Source organism: Mirounga leonina, unplaced genomic scaffold (genome assembly GCF_011800145.1).
Source record: "Mirounga leonina isolate KUSES-001 unplaced genomic scaffold, KU_Mleo_1.0 Mir_106, whole genome shotgun sequence".
Taxonomy (NCBI): Eukaryota; Metazoa; Chordata; class Mammalia; order Carnivora; family Phocidae; genus Mirounga; species Mirounga leonina.
In genome coordinates, this window is record NW_023270232.1 from 2963108 (window position 1) to 2984984 (window position 21877).

The 21877-nt window shown below is 35.0% G+C and overlaps 1 protein-coding gene across 1 annotated transcript in view; it reads right to left on the reverse strand.

The window, feature by feature from the left end:
* Positions 1-21877, reverse strand: part of LOC118017833 (catenin alpha-3-like) — a 1833615-nt gene that overhangs the window by 1268533 nt on the left and 543205 nt on the right. The window contains exon 8 of the mRNA XM_035016112.1: positions 21065-21268. Within this exon, the coding sequence (XP_034872003.1) occupies positions 21065-21268 (204 nt within the window). The remainder of the gene's footprint in view (positions 1-21064; positions 21269-21877) is intronic.

A 21877-nucleotide genomic window follows, 5' to 3' on the forward strand; every position in this document is an offset into this window, starting at 1 on the left:
TTCACTGCGATGTACTCTTTAGCTTAGTTCCACATTGTAAGAATAGTGTGAGTCAGTGTTTGTCAAAGAGATCTTTTTTCAAATGAACCCTAACATATGACACATACATGAGCACATATACATAGAACCCTAAAACTAAAAAAGCAGAGCTGCTGATTTGGCTTCATCTTCCACCTCTCTCATCTAATGGCTACCAGACACAGCTGAATGGAAGAGGTCTCCCCAACAGTCAAGTTTGAAAAAGACTGGATTATATCTGGAACAAGAATAAACTGCAGAATTTAACAACTGATTGCATTTGAGAAATAGGAGAAAAAATAGTCAAAGTTGACCTGAGGATTGTGAGCCTGCTACATTGAAAGAAGGAAAACACCTTTGATAGAAATAAATTAAAGAAAGTATATATATATTTTTTACTTTTTTTTTTAAAGAATTTATTTATTTATTTGACAGAGAGAGACAGCAAGAGAGGGAACACAAGCAGGGGGAGTGGGAGAGGGAGAAGCAGGCTTCCCGCGGAGCAGGGAGCCCGATGTGGGGCTTGATCCCAGGACCCTGGGATCATGACCTGAGCCGATGGCAGACGCTTAACAACTGAGCCACCCAGGCGCCCCTAAAGAAAGTATATATTACTCCTAGTGTCATAATTTGTGACCAATATGTGGATTTTCTTATAATTCCAATTCGATGAAATGAGTATAAAAAGGCAACTTAAAAGATGACAAATTTTAAGTGCATTCATCATAAAACTTAGGCATTGTCACCTGAATAATTAATGTCCATATTCATCTATGCTTACCAGTATAATTATACATTTTTAATTACTTCCGTTGATATATAATATGATAAGCTAAATTAAACATTTAAGTCTAAATAAGGGCTACTTATAATTATCTTTAAAATAACTTCCATTCATTATACCTTGCCAAAACAGATTATTATATCTTTTCTTGAAATCTTTCAATAAACCTCATATATAGTTTATGGCTTATCTTTTCAGAACAGGTAAGTTTTATATGAATTGAAGGCAACTAGCTTATAAGAGGAAGAGAATGGAACCAACATTTATGATATGCCTACCACCATTCTCGTGCTTTTATGTCAGCAGTTTTCATTATGGCTACATAATAAAATCTCCCAGGAATCTTTTTAAAAACATTCTGATGCATGAATGCTACCTCCAGAGATTCTGATTTAAGTAGTCAGGCATGCGGCCTTGGTTTGAGAATTTTTTAAGGCCCTCCAGGTGATCAAGTATACAGCTAGGATTGAAAATAGGTTTTATATACTCTCTCCTGTCATCGTCAAAACAATCTAACCAGATCATTTTATTATCCCTTTATTTAAAATTAGAAAATTGAATTTTGGAAAGGTTGGGAAATGTGCCTCAGGGCATAAAGAAAGTAAATATTAGAGTTAGAATTTAAATCCATTTTTCTGACTATAAGGATCTTTTTAACCCCCACTTTGTCAAGTTCAAAACACAATATTATTAATATAAATTAACAGTATATCTATATTTTATTTTACTACTGACATTAAAAAGAGGTGAAATAAAGTATCATTTACCTTCCATTTGCTAGCAAGACACCATTTCCTTTATTGAACTAATTAAATTGCTAAAAAGGAGGAAATTGCTTTGTATTTTGTGCAATTAAGATATGGTATATTGTTAAGAAAAAAAAAGAAGAAGATAGCAGGAGGGGAAGAATGAAGGGGGGGAAATCGGAGAGGGAGACGAACCATGAGAGACGATGGACTCTGAAAAACAAACTGAGGGTTCTAGAGGGGAGGGGAGTGGGAGGATGGGTTAGCCTGGTGATGGGTATTAAAGAGGGCACGTTCTGCATGGAGCACTTGGTGTTATGCACAAACAATGAATCATGAAACACTACATCAAAAACTAATGATGTAATGTATGGTGATTAATATAACAATAAAAAATTTAAAAAATATATGGTATATTATCTGACTTTCAAAATGTCCCTTTTTTTTGTATATAAACTATATTTAAAAATTATGAATTTTAGAGTCACCTATCAGAGATAAGAAGGAAAATACAATATAAAAGTGTTTGAGAAACATATAAAATGATTATATTGTCAACTATTTTATTCTATCACCTTTCAGGAAGAAAGGTGATGTTTGTTATAAAATACCATGATTTGTTAAGTAATAACCAAACTTGAAGAAAGTTCTTTAAAAAAAATGTTTTTTCACCACATCAAAAACCAATAATGTATTGTATGGTGACTAACATAACATAATAAAATTTAAAAAAATAAAAAATAAAATAAAATAAAATAAATGTTTTTAAATGTAGCCAATGTATAAGTATGTAAAAATATAAATACATATCAATATTTTCTTTAAACCTTAAACAAGCTTATACATTTCGTAAGCTAATTTATGAATGTTTCCTAACTTTTATGACAAAAGGTTAACATATGATTTCAACTAGCTAGCTAAAAATAAATAAATAAATACCATACATTCCATTGCTTTCCATCTTAAAATATATTGTCAGTGGGCTTTAAAAAAAGACATATGAAAAGTGATATTACCAAGTCCCTAAAGGCAACAAATTCCACTAAACTAGAATTCATATTTCAGAGAGGAGATGGATAACATCTCACAATTCAACCTCAGCAGAAGTCATTAAGCCAGGCATATATGTGAGGGCTGTATTTCTCATTGTATTACAAATCCAATAAGAGCTTTGCCTTTGAGTTACTAGCCCTACAAAGATTAAATCAAGGTACTGTGAGGGGAAAAAAAGCTCATGGATGCTCGGAGATTTCTAGAATAGAACACTTACGAATTTTTTTTTAGCTCAAATAGATAAGAATAGAAGTCATTTAGTCCTGTTTTTTCATTATACAAACTACCTACAAGGCTTTTGCAAAAAAGCTATCCTTCATTCTTGACCCTCTGCAATCCTGTACCCACTGAATTTAGCTTAATATTCCAAATTGTTAGTATAGGCTGCAAAGCCTACCATGATCCCTGCCCTGCCTCATCTCATACTACATATTGCTTTAATCTCAGGACTAAAGTCACACTGCCCTTCTTTCAGATCTTCATAGGCACTAAGCTCTTTGCCACTGCAGAATGCCTGCATAAACAATTATGTTTCTCTAGAACGTGTTTTCCATCATCACCACCCCCCCAACTTGACCTGGCTAAAATCCACTTACCCTTTAGGCCTCTAACATAGAGAGGACTTCCATCATCTTTCCTCTTTAAATTTCAAAGTTGGTCCTCTTTCTTAAGCACACTGTACATATCTTTCATTCCTATTCCAATTTGTAATTATAAATTAATTTGGGAGGCTATTATTTTATTTCTGTGTCCCAAGGCCACTGGTCCCAAGAGCATGGAACATGTCTTACTACTACATCCTTATATCCTCATTTTTTTTTAAGATTTTATTTATTTATTTGACAGAGAGAGACACAGTGAGAGAGGGAACACAAGCAGGGGGAGTGGGAGAGGGAGAAGCAGGCTTCCCGCGGAGCAGGGAGCCCGATGCGGGGCTCGATCCCAGGACCCTGAGATCATGACCTGAGCTGAAGGCAGACGCTTAACGACTGAGCCACCCAGGCGCCCCCTTATATCCTCATTTTTACAAGCCAGGTGCAAAACAGATGTTCAATAAATACTGAATGAATGAATCAACTGGATACTAAAGAAGAGTGGCTAAGAGCAGAGGTTCTAGAATCAGGTTGCCTCAGTCCAATCATTGGTTCAACTACATAATAGTTGTCAATTCTTTCACTTCCAAAATAAGAATTATAATAATAGCTAAAATGCAAAGAATATGTTAATCTACAAGAGAAGTAAAAAAAAAAAAAAAAAAAAGAATGAAGAGAAGACCAAAGAGTTAATGACATGGGATAAGTCTTGTTTCTGAGACGATGAGCTATAGATTGAGACAGCAAGAAGCAAGAACTCATATCCTTCATCAATATAAGAATAAATATTCCTAAAAAAATCTTAACAAATAGAATTCAGCAATATAGGAAAAAAATATATACAACACAACCTAGTAAGGTTTATTCCAGAAATGCAAGGTACAATATGACCTAGCAAGGTTTATTCCAGAAATGCAAGGGTTATTTCATATTTGAAAACCATCAATTTAATCCACCATATTAACAGACTAGATAAAGAAAATCAGGGGTGCCTGGGTGGCTCAGTTGGTTAAGCATCTGCCTTCCACCCAGGTCATGAACTCCAGGTCTTGGGATCAAGCCCTGAGTCAGGCTCCCTACTCAGCAGGGAGTCTCTGCTTCTCCCTCTCCCTCTCTCTACCCCTCCCCACCATTCATGTTCTCTCTCTCTCTTTCTTTCTTTCTCCAATAAATAAAATCTTTAAAAAAAGTTTTTAAAAAATCATATGATCATGTCAATCAATGCAGAAAAGGTATACTTCTGACACAATTCAACACCTATCTATTCATGACAAAAACTCTCAGAAAAGTAGGAATAGAGGAGAATTTCTGTATCTTAACTTTTCTAATCTACATAATAATTAAACATAACATCATACTTAATGATGAAAGACTGAATGCTTTCATCCTGAGATCATCAAGAAAGTGAAAATATCAGTTCACACCACCTTTATTCAGCATAACACTAGAATTCCAGCCAGTGCAATAAGGTATGAAAAAGAAATAAAAGGCATACAGTTTTAAAAGGAAGAAATAAAACTGTCCCAATCTGTTCATGACATAAATATCTATGTAGGAAATGCCAGGAAATCTACAAAAAACTAAAACAAAAACCTCGAACTAATAAGTGAGTTACAAGACATGAGAAAAAATAAATCTATTGTGTTTTTATATACTGGTGATGAACATATAGCAATTGAAATTTAAAATACAATATCATTTACAATACCTAAAAAAATGGCATGACTAGGTATAAATCTAACAAAACATGTACAGGACTTGTAGGCTGAAAACTGCAAAGTGCTGATGAAAGAAAACAAAGATTTAAATAAACAAAGAGGCATACTGTGTTCATGGATTGGAAGACTCAGTATACTAAAGATGTCAATTCTCCCAAGTTGAATATAGGTTTAACATAATTCTTTTTTTTTTAAGTTTTTATTTAAATTCTAATTAATTAACATGTACTGTAATGTTAGTTTCAGGTATACAATATAGTGATTCAACACTTCCATATAACACCTGGTGCTCATCACAGGTGCACTCCTTAATCCCATCACCTATTTAACCCATGCCCCAACCCACCTCACTTCTGGTAACCACCAATTTGTTCTCTATATTTAAGAGATTTATGTTTCTTGGTTTGCCTGTCTCTCTCTTTTTTTTCCCCACTGTTCATTTATTTTGTTTCTTAAATTCCACGTATGAGTGAAATCATATGGTATTGTCTATCTCTGGCTTATTTTGCTTAGCATATTACTCTCTAGCACCATCCATGTTGTTGCAAATGGCAAGATTTCATTATTTGTTATGGCTGAGTAATATTCCATTGTATATATACCACATCTTCCTTATCCATTCATTAATCCATGGACATTTGGGCTGTTTCCATAATTTGGCTATTGTAGATAATGCTGCTATAAACATCAGGGTGCATGCATCCCTTTGAATTAGTATTTTTGTATTTTGGGGAAAATACCTAGTAGTGCAATTGCTGGATTGTAGGGTAGTTCTATTTTTAACTTTTAGAGGAACCTCCATAGTGTTTTCCACAGTGGCTACACCAATTTGCATTCCCATCACTAGTGCAAGAGGGTTCTCCTTTCGCCACATCCTGATCACCAACACCTGTTGTTTCTTGTGTTAATTTTAGCCACTTTGACACGCATCAGTGATCAATAGGGAAATACAAATCAAAATTACAGGTTTAATGTAATTTTTATCAAAATCTTAGCAAAATCTTTTGTAGATATACATACCATTATTCTAAAATTTACATGCCAACCAAAGGAACTAGGAAAACTAAAACAACTTTGAAATAGGAGAATAAAGTAGGAGGAACAACTAAATGCAATTTCAAGATTTAATATAGAACTACATTAATCTATACATGCAGTACTGACCAAAAGATAGACAAATAATTCAGTACCATAGAAATGACAAAGATGCAAAAGTAATTTAATGGAGGAAGGATATCCATTTCAACAAATAGTGCTAAAGCAACTGGATATCCATGGGCAAAAAGATGAATCTTGAGAAAAGTCTCATATCTCATAAAAATTAACTCAAAATGGATCATAAATGTAAAATATAGATCCAAAACATAAAACCTTTAAAGAATATCTTTGGGACCTAGAACTTGTCAAACAGTTCTTAGGCACAAAAACACAGTGCATGAAAGAAAAAAATGATAAAATTGATTTCATCAGCTACAGAATGCAAGAGAATATTTGCTAACCCCGTATATGAAAAAGTTTTCCTATCTAGAATATATAAAGAACTCTCAACAACTAACAGTAAAATACAAACAAACCAATTACAAAATTGGCAAACAATATGATGAACCATTTCACTGAAGAGGATATACAGGTAGCAAATAAGCACATGAAAAGATCTTTAACATCACTAGACATGAGGGAAATGCAAATTAAGATCACAATGAGCAATGACTACACACCTATTAGAACAGCTAAATTAAAAAAAATAATGAGAATACCAAACGCTGGTTGGGATGTGTAGTAATCATACCCTTTGCTGGTGGGAATGTAAAATATTACAGCCACTCTGGAAAACAGTTGGGCAGTTTCTTAAAAACTAAACATTTATGTACCATATGATCCAGTAATCACACCTCTGGGCATTTATCTCAGAAAAATGAAAACTTATGTCTACAAAATCCTGTACACAACTGTTCATAGAAGTTTTATTTGTAATAGATCCAAATTAGAAAAAACAAAATTGTCCTTCAATAGGTATATGGTTAAAAATATATGGTGCATCCATACCATGGGATACTACTCAGCAATAAAAAAAAGTAAACTATTAATACACAACTGAGTGAAGGGCGCCTGGGTGGCTCAGTTGGTTAAGCGACTGCCTTCGGCTCAGGTCATGATCCTGGAGTCCCTGGATCGAGTCCCACATCGGGGTCCCTGCTCAGCAGGGAGCCTGCTTCTGCCTCTGACCCTCCCCCCTCTCATGTGCTCTCTCTCTCATTCTCTCTGTCTCAAATAAATAAATAAAAATTAATACACAACTGAGTGAAAAAAGCCAGTCTCAAAAGATCACACACTGTTTGATCTCATTTATAAAATTTTTTTAATTTATAAAATATTTTTAAAAATATTTAGATTAGTATTTTCCAGGGGTTATGGATGATGGGGGGCAGGCAGGAAGGAGAAGTTTGGAGGGGTAAATGTGAATATAAAGTGGTAGCAAGAAGTAGATATTCATAGTGATGAAATATTTCTGTATCTTTCTTATGGTGCTGGTGGTTTCTGAATCTATACATGTGATAGAACTATACACATAAGTTATAACAATATGCCAACTTCCTAGTTTTTATATCATACTACAGTCACATAAGATACAACCAATGTGGGAACTGGGAAATAGGTACACAAAATCTCTCTGTACTACCTTTGCAACTTTCTTTGAATATATAATTATTTCCAAATAAAAGCTTTTTTTTTTTTAATTTTAGTTTCTAGTCTTTGAGAGGCATTCCTGGAACACTATAATAACCTAAAAATGAGAGAATATGGGAAGGCTTCCTGGTACAGTATGAACAACTAAATATAAAATAAAAGTAATCATCAAATAGGTTTGGTTAGTTCTACTTTACAAGCTTTTAGGTTTTATACAAAGGTCAAACTGAATAAAAAGGAGCAGTCAATATTTGTAAAGGAGTTGTAAAATTAGGAAGAGCTGCTTTTACAAAAAACAACATAATATATCATAAAAAATGATGATCATATCTCTACTATGCACCAAAGAAAAGAATTATTTTTCTCTCCCCAGTTGTAGGCCAACTGCCATACTGCCAACTTTGTGGGGGTGTTGCATAGTTCTCTTTCTGAGCCCCTGCTACTATGCTTAAAATTGCCAAGGAGGAAAAGAAACTTAGTAACCATAAGAAGCTGAATAAACATTTGCCTGTAACTATTCTGCAGCATAGATTACATAATCACTTAGTATTCAATGATTCCGATTCAATACCACTAAAGACAGCAGGTGATCATCATCCACATTTTGAGAATACCATTTGTGGATTACCTGGAAAAGTTTCAAAGTCACTTCTTAAATGCAGTTACAGATTTCATTTTGGCATAAGTGCACCCAGACACAAATAAGCCTTGTTAAAATGGAATTCTGCACAAGGGTCACTTCCCTAGTTTTTTGTTTTGTTTTCACATTGGGCACAAGAATCTTTTTTTTTTTAATATTTTATTTATTTATTTATTTGAGAAAGAGAGAGTGAGAGAGAGAGCACAAGAGCAGGGTGAGGGGCAGAGGGAGAAGCAGATTCCCCGCTGAGCAGAAAGCCTGATGCGGGACTCGATCCCAATGACCTGAGCTGAAGGCAGACGCTTAACCAACTGAGCCACCCAGGTGCCCTGGGCACAAGAATCTTAACACTTACAGTTAGATAAGGTTTACCCACTTCAGATCTCTGTTATAAGGATACCTACAGTTGTTTCACTTTTAACACAGGACTTAAAGACTATGAAAGATTTGTGGAGATTAATTAAATCTATACTTCATAATAGGATCTATTAACATATTTCCATATATACATCTACTTAGTAATTATCAATTTTATCTTCCTCCTCAAAAAGCTTTTGTTAATAACCCTTGACCACTATCACTAAGGGAACTAACTCTGTCCTCTGTACCTTCTAGGTAGTAACATTTGGTGTTAGTGTGGTTCTGATTCTTTATGCTCTTCTCCAAGTAAACCCTTTCCCAATCAGATTCTATAGTATTCTGATTATCTATTGCTGTATAAGAAGCCATCCCAAAACTTAGTGGTTAAAAGCAACAACTTTTTATTCTTTCTCATGGTTCTGAAGTATGACTGAACTCAGCTAGGATTTCACACATCAAATCTCTATGCAGCCGAAGTCAAGGTTTGGCCTTAGTTGCAGCCATTTGGGTTGGCCATCCAAGATAGCATATTCACAGTGCTGGTAGCTGATGGTGACTTTTTGGGTGAAAACTCAGGTGAGGCTGTCAGCCAGGGTGCCTACCTGGTTTTGGACTCTCTGTGTGGGTTGGGTTTCCTACAATATAGCAACTGTGTTCTGAGATGGTGTCCCAAGATTGATCATTCTAAGAGAGTTAGGTGAAATCTGAAAGAATTTGTTAGCCTTAGAAATCCCAGAATGTGGCTTCTGTCACATTTAAGTGATCAAACAAGTCATTCATTATGGGGGTGACTGGGTGGCTCAGTCAGTTAAGCATCTGCCTTCTGCTCAGGTTATGATCCCAGGGTCCTGGGATCGAGCCCTGCCTCAGGCTCCCCCTCGGCAGGGAGGCTGCTTCTCCCTCTCCCTCTGCAGCACCCCCTGCTTGTGCTCTCTTGCTCTCTGTCACATAAATAAATAAATCTTAAAAAAAAGAAAAAAGAAAAAAACAAGTCATTAAGACAAGCCCAGATTCAAGAAGGGTATTAAACTCAACCTAATGATGGAGGAAAGGCAATCATACCAAAAAAGAATATGTAAAATGGAGATATTATTGTGACCATTTTGGAAAATGTAATTTACCACATATGGTAAGTTTTGGGGTTTTTCCAATATACTAGTATAAAATCAGTAGCCTATTTTTACTGGGTAACACCAGAAATGACAGTATGATGTTATAGCTCTTGGTCTCCCTAAGTATTCTGTCTCTTTTTTCTTTTGTTACCTTTTCTAACAGCATCATTATTAAAGTGGTAGAAACATGGAGATGATCAGGCATCAAAAACTCTATGGTGGAGAAGGCATTTCTGCATAGAGCTGTGGTGTCCAATATGGTAGCTACTAACCATATGTGCTACTGACCACTTGAAATGTGGCTGGTCCAGATGTACTATAGATGCAAAATGCACACCAGATATCAAGAACATAGTACTAAAAAGACTGTGAACTACCTCACTAATAATGTTTATGACTACATTTTGAAATATTTTGCATATATTTAATTAAATAACATTTATTGTTTTTACCTGTTCATTTTATTGCATGTGGCTATTAGAAAATTTTAAATTACATGTGGCTCACATATTATTCTAGTTTGCACTGGCTCCAAAAAAAAACACTAAATTATATTTTCCATTGTGTAGCACCACAACAGTTTGTGGTGTTTATACCATTAAATGGTTTTCGGGCATTTTAATTACTTCATGCTAAATCTTATGTGAGATACATAAGTACACTCAAAATCAATATTTGGTATTTCTATAAAACTGATTGCTTTTCCTGAGATTTAAATACACATTTCAGAATTAATATATCTACATTTTTACTACATAAATGCAGCAATTCATTTCACATAAGATTTCAAATTTGCTCACACAGTTTCTGTACAAAAGTAAACTACATGACCCCTGATTAAGATCATGTATTAATTTTCGATTGTGGTTGTAACAAATTAACACAAACTTCATGGCTTAAATAATACCAATTTATTGCCTTACAGTTCTATAGGTCAGAAACAGGACATTGGGCTAAAACCAGTGTCAGCTGGGCTGTTTCTTTCTTTCTTTTTTTTTTTTTTTTTACAATTTTATTTATTTATTCATCAGAGAGAGAGAGAGAGCACAAGTAGGGGGAGTGGCTGGCAGAGGGAAAAGCAGGCTCCCCGCTGAGCAAGGAGCCCGATGCAGGGCTCGATGCGGGGCTCAATCCCAGGACCCTGGGATCATGACTTGAGCCAAAGGCAGACGCTTAACGGACTGAGCCACCCAGGCGCCCCTGGGCTGTTTCTTTTGGGAGGCTCAGGGGGAGAATCTGTTCACTTGCCCATTTGGGTTGTTGAAAGATTCAGTTCCTTGTGCTTATAGGGCTGAGATCCCTGTTTTCTTTCTGGATGTCATCTAAGGACCATTCCTAGCTACAGAGGCCACCCACAACTTATTGGATTGATGAAGTATTGTCAATCAACAACCTTGGTTGAGTTTTGTCGGATACAAAGTGTGATAGTTATCTCTAAGGAAAACACTTAGTCAAACCTAGTTTCAATTTATCTTTCAGAAGAAAACAAGTGAGTAAATTCATGTCGAGAATTCAATAAGCTATTTTGTTTTGGTTACAAGACTCAAACACATATATGAAAATTTATGATGCAAAAAATGAACCAAAATATGATGGGACAATCTGTAATTTGTAGATCGCTAATAGTCTTCTCCAATTAATTATTAAGTATAGCAAATAGCCCAGCAAATCAACTACGTAAGTTGCTTATCCATGTCTGACCCTGCTAAACCTACTTCAGCACAGAAATAAAGCTACAGGTTGGCCTTTGATCCTAAACTTACATCACAAAGGTAAGATAACTTTTTTTTCAGAGCCTAACTACAAATTCATTCAAAAATATGTTTCAATGATAAAAGATTCTGCTAATAATTCCAGTGTGGCAGGGGAGAGATTCCCCCATGCCAACAAGCAGTTCTCAGAACATCAGCTGGGTGGTCCAGAGTTCAACTCAATTCTGATACCATCTATCTAGAAATAGCATCAGATTCCATAGGTTCAGAGTTTAGTACTACAGGGCACCAGGGTGGCACAGTCGGTTGAACATCTGACTCTTGGTTTTGGCTCAGGTTGTGATCTTGGGGTCATGAGATGGAGCCCCACTTTGGGCTCTGAGCTCAGCACAGAGTCTGCTTGAGATTCTCTCTCCCTCTGCCTCTCCTTCTGCCCCTCCTGTTCATGCTCTCTCTAAAATAAAATAAATAAATTTTTTAAAAAAAGAGTCCAGTACTACAAATTTGTCACCACCACCACCCCCCTGCCAACACTTCAGATGCCAACTCCAAGTCTGGGTTGCTACCTGTACTTCTGATCAACTGGCTATAAACGAGAGGTTACTATGACCCCCTTCTCAGGTTCAATAAATTTGTTAGAGCAACTCACAGAACTCAGAGAAGCATTTTACTTACTAGATTACCAGTGTATATATAGCTCAAAAACAGCCAAATGGAAGAGATGCACAGGACAAGATATGTGGGAAAGGGGCACAAGATATGTCCTTCGAGCGTGCCACTATTCCTCATTGTGTTCACCAATCTGAAAGGTCTGAACCCTATCCTTTGGTTTTATGGAGGCTTCATTAAATAGGCATGATTGATTAAATCATTGTCCCCTCGTGATTAAATTCAACCTCCAGCCCTTCCCCTCTCCCCAGGAGGTCAGGGAGTGATACTGAGAGTTGTAATCCTCTGATCACAGGGTTGGTTTCCTGGCAACCAACCCTCATCCTTAGATCCAAAGCCATCTCATTAATATAACAGAAGATCTTTATCACTCTCATCACTTATAAAATTCCGAGGATTTTAGGAGCTCTATGTCAGAAAAGGGGCAAATACCAAATATATACTTCTTATTATGAAACACAATATCACAAATGGAAACTGATTTATAAAGATAAAATAGCTAAGGTGATATTATGAGTGACTCATAATTGGTTAGCATTGAAGAAAGGCTTTAATTTAAATTTGGCTTGTTTTGATAGGAGCATTTAGTCTTGCATTCAAAGTAATTATTAACAGATATGTATTTATTGCCATTTTATTAATTGTTTCATTGTTTCTGGAGATTTTCTCTGATCCTTCTTGTCTTTTTTGTTTTCATTTTTTGCTAATTTTCTTTAGTGATATATTTGGATTTCTTTTTCTTTATTCTTTGCATGTTTATTAGTGGGGTCTTTTTGGCAGTAAGTGAGAGAGAGAGAGAGAGAGAGCACGAGCAGGAGGAGGGGCAGAGGGGAAGCAGACTCCCTGCTGAGCAAGGAGCCCGACACAGGCCTCGATCCCAGGACCCCAAGAACATGACCCGAGCTGAAGGCAGCCATTTAACTGACTGAGCCATCCAGGTGCCCCAGTGGTTTTTGATATATGATTACCACTAGGCTTGTATATACTTCTTCTGTAAATAGCAGTCTATATTAAGCTGATGGTCATTCAAGTTTGAACAAATTCTTTTCTCCTCTCCTCCCCATGTTTTAGGTATATGTTATCATATGTTATATCCTTTTCTGTGTGAGTTCCTTGACTGATTTTTACAGAAAATTTTTACTGCTTTTGTGTTTCCTGCCTTTATACTGTTATTTTTGGTCTCTCCTTTCCACTCAAAGGGTCCCATTTAATATTTCTTGCAGGGCTAATTTAGTAGTCATGAACGCTTTAGTTTTTGTTTAGGAAACTCTTTATCTCCCCTTCTATTCTGAATGATAGCTTTGCTGGATAGAGTATTCTTGGCTGCAGATTTTTCCCATTCAGCACTTTCAATATATATGCCATTCTCTTCCGGCTTGCCAAGTTCTGTTGAAAAATCTCCAGCTACTCTTATGGGTTTTCCCTTGTAAGTCAATGACTTCTTCTGTTTTTCTGCTTTAAGATTTTTTCTTTATCAGTATATTTGCAAATTTAATTACAATATATCTTGGTGTTGGCCTGATTTTTTTTTAAATGTTGGGAGTCCTCTGTGCCTCCTGCATCTGGATGTCTGTTTCCTTCCCCAGATTAGGAAAGTTTTCAGCTATTATCTCATCAAATGAATTTTTTGCCCCCTTTCTTGTTCTTCTGGGACCCCTATAATGAGAATGTTATTCTGTTTGATGGAGTCATTGAGTTCCCTAAGTCTATTCTTGTGTTACACAATTCTTCTTTCTCTCTTTTGTTCAGCTTCATTGCTTTTCATTACTTTGTCTTCAGGGTCATTAATTCATTTCTCTTCTTCTTCCAGCCTGCTGTTCATTGCATCAGGTGTGTTTCTAATCTTGTTTATTGCAGTTTTCATCTCTGATTGATTCTTTTATAACTCTTTTATATCTGTGTTCAGGATCTTGCTGATTGATGTCTTCTATTCTTTTCTCAAGCCCAGTGAGTATCCCTATGATTGTTGCTTTAAGTTCTCCATCAGGCATGTTATTTATATCTGTTTCACTTAGATCTCTAGCCATGGCCTTATCTTGTTCTTTCATTTGGGATAAATTCCTCCATCTTCACATTTTGTCTAAGTCTCTGCCTTCTTCTTTGTGTTAGAAAAGCCAGTTATGTGAAAGAATGGATGGATGGAAGGAAGGAAGGAAGGAAGGAAGGAAGGAAGGAAGGAAGGAAGGAAGGAAGAAGGAATGAAGGAAACGAGGGAGAGAGAAAAGAAAAGAAAGCAAAGAAAAAACAAAGAAAAAAGAAAAGAAGATTTGGAAGCCGCCTTTAGATTTCTAGAATTTTAATTTTAACTTGTCTCCAGTATTAAAAAACTCATTACATATAGATCATCCTAACTGCTTTATCTTATCATTATGACAAATAAGGCTGAAATTATTTCTAAAATGGATTTCAGAAAAGAGGTAGAGGACTTTTAATGAAGAAAAACCCCTTAACATCTCTTTGTTGGCCTTAGTGAATCTTTAGAATTCCCCAGGAGAGGGAATACATTAAACCCAGGACTTACAAATGAAATAGGGCTCTGAATAACAAAAGCCAGTCCATTTGATTATTTACTCACTCAACAAGTATATAATGAGAACCAATAATGCACTTTCACATAAGACACCAAAAGAAGAAAATATTGGGCAAGTAGAGGTCTGGAAATGCAAATTGCTCCCTGCATACAGCCAGACCTGACTCATTTACTTTAGCTATCATTCACTAAACTCTCTAATAACCCCTAGAGTAAAGTACCAATCTCAGTGTTAAGTTTACCAAGGATTCTACATCACGTGAAGACTTGTCCAGCAACACATCCAAACTTAACAATATCAACATGATTTCAACCCACTCCTGAAGAAATATCCATGTCTACTGATTCTTAGAATAAAGTATGATGGCTACCCACCTCCAACTTTGTTTTCACCAATTACAGAAAGACTATCATTTAAAAAAAAAAAAAACTGATTTCCCTCTAAAACCCTTCCTTCTTTAGAGAGCCTCCTTGCTCTGCCCCAACCACATGAAGAATTCCTTATTTACCCTGTACATCAGAGAAGATGGACTAGGTCTAACCAATCCTGGAGGTATAAGAAAAACAGCAGAAATACCTTAGAAAAATATACTTCTAAGTTTTAAAAAACAAAAGTTAAACTTTATCTGATTCTGAATATTCTCTGGAGTATATTTTTTAATTAGTAAAAATCTTGTTTTGGAATATATCTGGATGGGCATCCAAATGAAGAGACTGTGATGAGAAAATTATGTTTCTGAATATTCACACTGATTTTTAGAAAAGACCTATACTTTGCAAAATAAGACCTTTTATAACAGGCAGTCTATCATATAAATTGAGAGATGCTTGGAACTCATTTCATTTAATGTCAGAGAAGCTGTCTCTCCATTATATGGCATATACAATATGCAATAATTTCATTTTATTTTTTCATTCAAAAATACAATCTAGCTTTTTCTAATGCCAAGTATTGTGCCTGGGGCTTGAGATAAAATAGTAAATAAAATAGACAAACAATAGATTTGCCTGCATAAAGCCTAAAGTAAGTAAGGGATACTAACTACTATAATAGATTCAAAATGCAAGGAGTATTGACGATTCCACAGAAGAGACTAAGAAAGACTGGTATTAATGTATGTCATAGGGCTCCCAGAGATGCTCACACCCTAATTCCCAGGACCTTACATGACAAAAGGAACTTTGCAGATGTAAATAAGGCTAAGAGCCATGAGATGGCATGACTATCCTGGATAATCTGGGTGGGCCCTATCTAATCACATGAGTCCTAAAAAGTAGAAAACATTTCCTGGCTGGGGTCAGAGAAAGAGATACAGGGACAGAAAGAGTCAGAGAAGTGTGACATTGCTGGCTGTGAAGATGGAGAAAGAACCAAGGAATATGGATGGCCTCTAGAAGGTGGAAAAGGCAAAGAAATTGATTTCTCCCTACAGACTCCAGAAAAGAATGCAGCATTGCTAACACTTCCTTTTTTATCCCAGTGAGACTTGTGTCAGACTTTTGAACTACAGATGTAAAATAATTATTACTATCTATATATGGAAAATATTGGGACAAATATATATATAATCATTAAAGTGGTAAGTGGTTGTCTGTTTTATCATAAGTTATGGATCCATCTGGTTTCATTTCCTACTAATTTCTTACTAATGTCACAAGACATTGAACTTACTAAACAGAATTTCAGTCAAAAAAATGATCAAGACTTACTGATCTGTTTAAGAAAGTAAAGTCATCTAGGGCGCCTGGGTGGCTTAGTTGGTTAAGTGACTGCCTTCAGCTCAGGTCATGATCCTGGAGTCCCGGGATCGAGTCCCGCATCGGGCTCCCTGCTCAGTGGGGAGTCTGCTTCTCCCTCTGACCCTCTCATGCTCTCTGTCTCTCATTCTCTCATTCTCAAATAAATAAATAAAATCTTTAAAAAAAAAAAAAAAGAAGAAGGTAAAGTCATCTAGACTCAAACTGGTCATGTGGACTGAGCCTGAGAAAACATAAACTACATTCATTTCCCACTGCTGAACTTCTCTGTACTCAACAGGCTTACAAAATTTGAAGCCTTGAAGTCACATTCACATAAAACATCCACAGATTATAATGAGTGTTAATCTTGCTTTAAGTTTTCACAGTTATCTTTATTATGTCTCGATAATCATCAAGCATTTACTGTATCAACAGCCCAATTACAAAAGCTCCTAACTAATCTGAAAAGCAAACCAGGCCCACCAAATGAGACAAAGCATTCCTTAAACTGGAAGTTGAAGTCTGAAGTACAACAGCTATCCTAAAATCTTTGAGCAAATTCTGAGAAAGGTTGAGTTCAGCTAATACCAGGAAAGTACATTCCCTTTCATTAAAGCTGATGAAAGGTATAAAGAAGCATTATTTGTGATATAAACCGGGAATAAAAATAAACCTGGGAATGTGTTCTGAAAATATTCCCCACAGTTTTTCCAGATTGGTTGCTGCTGTTTAATTCCAATATTCACTGTGTAGGTCAAGATACTAGTATTAGACCTAAAATACAGCACTTGTATATGAAAAAGAGCTATTACATTGTTTTTGAAGTGCTTTCTCATAATATTACAAATTCATATTTTTTATTATTAATGGGTTGTACTTACAATAGAATGTTAACATAATGTGCATATAAATGTATTTCTGATCATGTGGACCACCACTGCATAAATTTAGCTCCTCCTGCTCTGACCTCTATACCAACATTAGGGCAGATCACCAGACATTACCCACACACAATAATTATTTCCTTCCCTTAAAAAAAAAGAAAAATGCCTTCCTCAACAAGTATTTAATATTATATCCTAAGAGAAAGGAATATATAAATATACTAAGATCACCCAAAGAACAGCTTTCTCACCTTTGTTCTTCTTCCTTTTCTATGCTTCTGCTCTTATCATTAATCCTCCCTATATTTTTTCCATGGCAATCATTTAATATAAAAAATAAATACAAATTAATTGCTTTAGGCACATTGTCATTTTAATTTAAAAAATGAGATGAAGCAAGCACTAAATTCAATTTACCTGTATCCAAATAATAACTACTGAGCCCCTGCTACCTGAAAGTCTCTGTTTTAAGGGCAAGGGAGATAATCCTCATTCTCTTAGAGCTTCTGTCCAGCAGAGATGGCAGAGGAGTAAACACAGGAATTCCAACAGGGATAAGAGCTAAAAATGGGGAAGCACCATGACCAAGAGGTATTTCAGGGGTATTTACTCTCCTTTGCCAGAAGAGGAGAAGAGGAAACATGGGGGAAGGAAGAAGGAAGAAGAAAACAGCCTCTATCAAGTATGAAGAGTAGTGTAATCTAATCAACTAAATAACTGAAAAACATTTAAATTCCTAATTGAGTCTACCCTTAAAAAAAATATATGAGTTAAGATAATTATCTGGACATGATTTTAAAAAGCTACTTACCTCTGATCTTAATTATTTGCATATTATAAATGAAAAAATTTCTTTCCACTTCATTCTTCTAACACAGAACTTACCTTGTTTTAAAGCCAACATATCTAACAGAAGTATATTAGTAATATAAGTTTTGTGTACTTGACAAATGGACCTTGAAACTGAGTATCAAAGGAAATCCTTGTTAAGAAAAAGAGCAGTAAAACTTAGAAAAATACATATGTATTTTCGGTGCCTCACATAGCATATTTTATACTTGCAGTGGATATTTAAGCACCTCTATTCTCTGTATGACAAAATTACTTTTCAGTAATAATCATTATTTTCCAATTTGTTAACTTTAAAGCAATAGACAAATCTTAAAGAGAAAACAAATTTCAAAGTTAGTACTCAAATTCAATAAAATATTTCACGAGTGAAAAAAAAAGATTTCACATATGAACTTCACATGCATAAAATCTGCATTTACTTAACATAAATATTACCCATGGAAATTCATACTGTTTCATTGTCATAATTTTTAAATTTAAGTTCCATGTGACCACATAAAATAACAGAATTGAAGTGACTCTATTTCTAGTTCTTTGTCTTTGTGTCATCATTATTTTGAATCTGCTATTTAAATGCATAAGGAATATAATGGCTATTAAAGTATAATCATAAAATGTGCAATTTGAATCATATGTACATATTATTAAACATCAATTATAACCACAGTAATTGTTTAGAACTTAGAAAAACAAAAGAATTTTGAGAAAAACATTTTATCACTTAATATTTAGAACTGCTAAACATGGTGACAGTAAAAAGCAGGCCAACTTTCAGTTGGTTTTATTATTGTTTATAAATATCTAGATATAATGCACCTGCTTAATGATTGCACCCAGGGCAGAATGCTCCCATCACTTCACCTTTGGTATGAATAGTTTTTAACCCAAAGTTGAAGAGAGCCATAAAACCACTTACGTGATATGTATTTATGATGCACAGGACCAACTTCAGGGGCATGTGATGGCACATAGGGTCCCATCCTCAGAAAGAAACCCCATGGTTTGCCTTTAATACTCTGCTATCACAGTCTTGAAATTTTTAACAATTTTATCTCTGAATTTGAGTATATTAGTGAAGTCTGATGGAGTAGAAGCATATGTCCTAGACTCACATTTAGTTCTGCCTTCCAGGTACAGGTCCTTAGCCACCTGCTCCCCCACCCAACAACTGCTGCCCCCTCCACTTCCGGTGACGGTCTTGGCACAAGGCAAAATGGGTCACAGTCATGGGGAAGGGCCACAGATACCTGTGAGGGTCTGCATGTTCCCACAAGTATCCCTATGTACTAGGGAACCAAACGTTAAACAGCAAATAAAAATCACCTTTCTCGGGTCAATCAAGACTGTGAAAAAGGAAAAAGAGTTATTTCCTCTGCTTTTGAACAAGAATACTTGCATTTTCATTTTGCATCAAGCTCCACAATTACATGGCCATCCCTGACTATGTATGTGGGTAACTATGCATGTGTATCTGTTTGCTTTTGCATCTAAAGGAATAAAACAACTTTATATCTGATAAAGTGAATTTATCTATAATTTTATAATTTATAGATAAAATAAACTTATATGTAATTGTATTTTTATCTATAAATATGAGAATAATAATTTTAATAGTTTACAGATCATGGGAGAAGGAAATACAATACAATACTGTCTTTTGAGTTCCTTATAATTGATGAATTCCCTTAAAAAATCTTTAACTAAGAATATATTATATGCTCTCTGGGTTCATGCTTGCCTTATATAATTTTCTATTTCTTATGCTTTGTCATAATTTTCCATAAAAAATACTGGAAATTAAAAAAAGAATATATCATATGCTAAAAATGGAACTATTCTAGCTTCAGAAGCAGGACATGATGTTATAACATGTTCTTCTTATTAACAAAATCTGCTTTACAACTCTGATTTCTTGACAGGCAAGAGATTTTTGGTCAGGAGCCAAAGTCATCAAATATTAAGAGTATGGAGATACATCATATGTGCAGAAGGAGCCTTAAAACTCATTAACTAATTTTAGCACATTTCAATTATTCACATAAATTACTTATACTGAACAATCTTAAATCTTTAACCTCACACCCAAAAAGTCATATGCTTTGTAACTAATAAATTTCAAAATGTATCTTCATAATTCTTTAATTATTCCATTTGTAAGGCAGATGAGCAAAATATTTTATAAATATATTATTATTATATATTAAATATATATAAATCCTTTATTTTGTTTAGCTCTATTATTTAAGAGGCTTTATGATCAATAAATGCTTGACAATGTCTTCAAGGCAATGTCTTCTTTCTTCATTTTAAAAACAGCAATAAGATTTGAATGTAAGAACTGGCATAGATATTCCATAGATGGATATAAACATGTACATGTGAAATGAATATATCATATATGAAGACATATGAAATGAAACCAAAAGCACCTTGAAACAAATATTTTTGCATGTGTCTAAATTTAGACAGCATTTCTAATATTCCTAAGAGATAGTTAAAACTGCAAAAAAAATTATGACATTATGTCACGTGTGAAAAGGTTAGGAGCTAATGTTACAAACTACATAAGTTCCTTACACCTTCAAAAATAACCCCTGATCCCTTCAACACTGACTTTATCTAATACTGTCTAAATTTTTTTATTCACCAACGTAATCCCGAACAGTCTCCCTTTTCTTCATCTTCCTTTTATCCTTTAAATTGATGTCCAACTCCAGTTTCTTTTCTCCAATCTTGACTCCCTTCTTCAACTAATATTTAGATACTGCCTCAAAAAAAACAATTATATATTGTTGGATCCCATCCCTAGAAATTCCTATATCAATGCTGTATTCTGTGAGTAGAACCTACTCAGAAAGCCAAATATGTAAAATCATGTACTCATTTGTAATTTATCACATTTGTACACAGAAAGAACATCAGCATATACCCAGTGCATGAGGTTGGCGGAAAACAAGTTACCTACATTGTTCATGTACTCTGAAAGCAGGTCCTGGAGAGCCTGGCGAATGGCATTGCATTCTGCAATAATCCGTTCCCGATGGAAATCTCTAGTGCATGAAGAGTCAGCCAATAGTGCAGCCCCACTGATAATGGCTTCAAGACGTTTCTCTAGTGATGGTCTAATTTCTTCCTCAGTCACTGTGAGTGGATCCAAGACAATTAAATTCTAAAGGAAGAATACATTTCAATAATTACAACTCCATTACATTCTGCTTTAAGAAAAATAAATATTATTTCGTTTTCACATTTAGAAATCAGATGTGATAATAAAGAGAATTTCATTTCCATGCATTACTCTATGTAATAATTATTATTCAAATAAGAGATAAAAATTGTGCAATTATGAGCATCAAGTCTAGTGTCAAACAAACCAGTATCCAAATCTTGCCTTTCCTATTCACAGATAGTGTGAGCTCAATCAAGTGTCTTATACACTCTGAACCTCACCTTCCTGATCTGTAAAATTGGAATATTAAAATGTTGCTTGTCTCATAAAACTATGTAAGAATTATGTGAATGCTTAATACAGTGCATGGCACATATCAACTATTATTTACAATAGTCACCTTAATATGGATCTTCATTGTTTACATAATATTTTCACATATATCATCTCATTCTGACAACACTAAAAAAAGTTGGGCAGTAAAGATAACTACACATTTCAACTGGTGATGAGTCAAGCTGAGGCTCTCTTGCCCAAGGTCACTGGGCAAATAAACCGTGATTTCAGACGAGTATCCAGATTGTATAATACCTAATTCAGCATTATTTT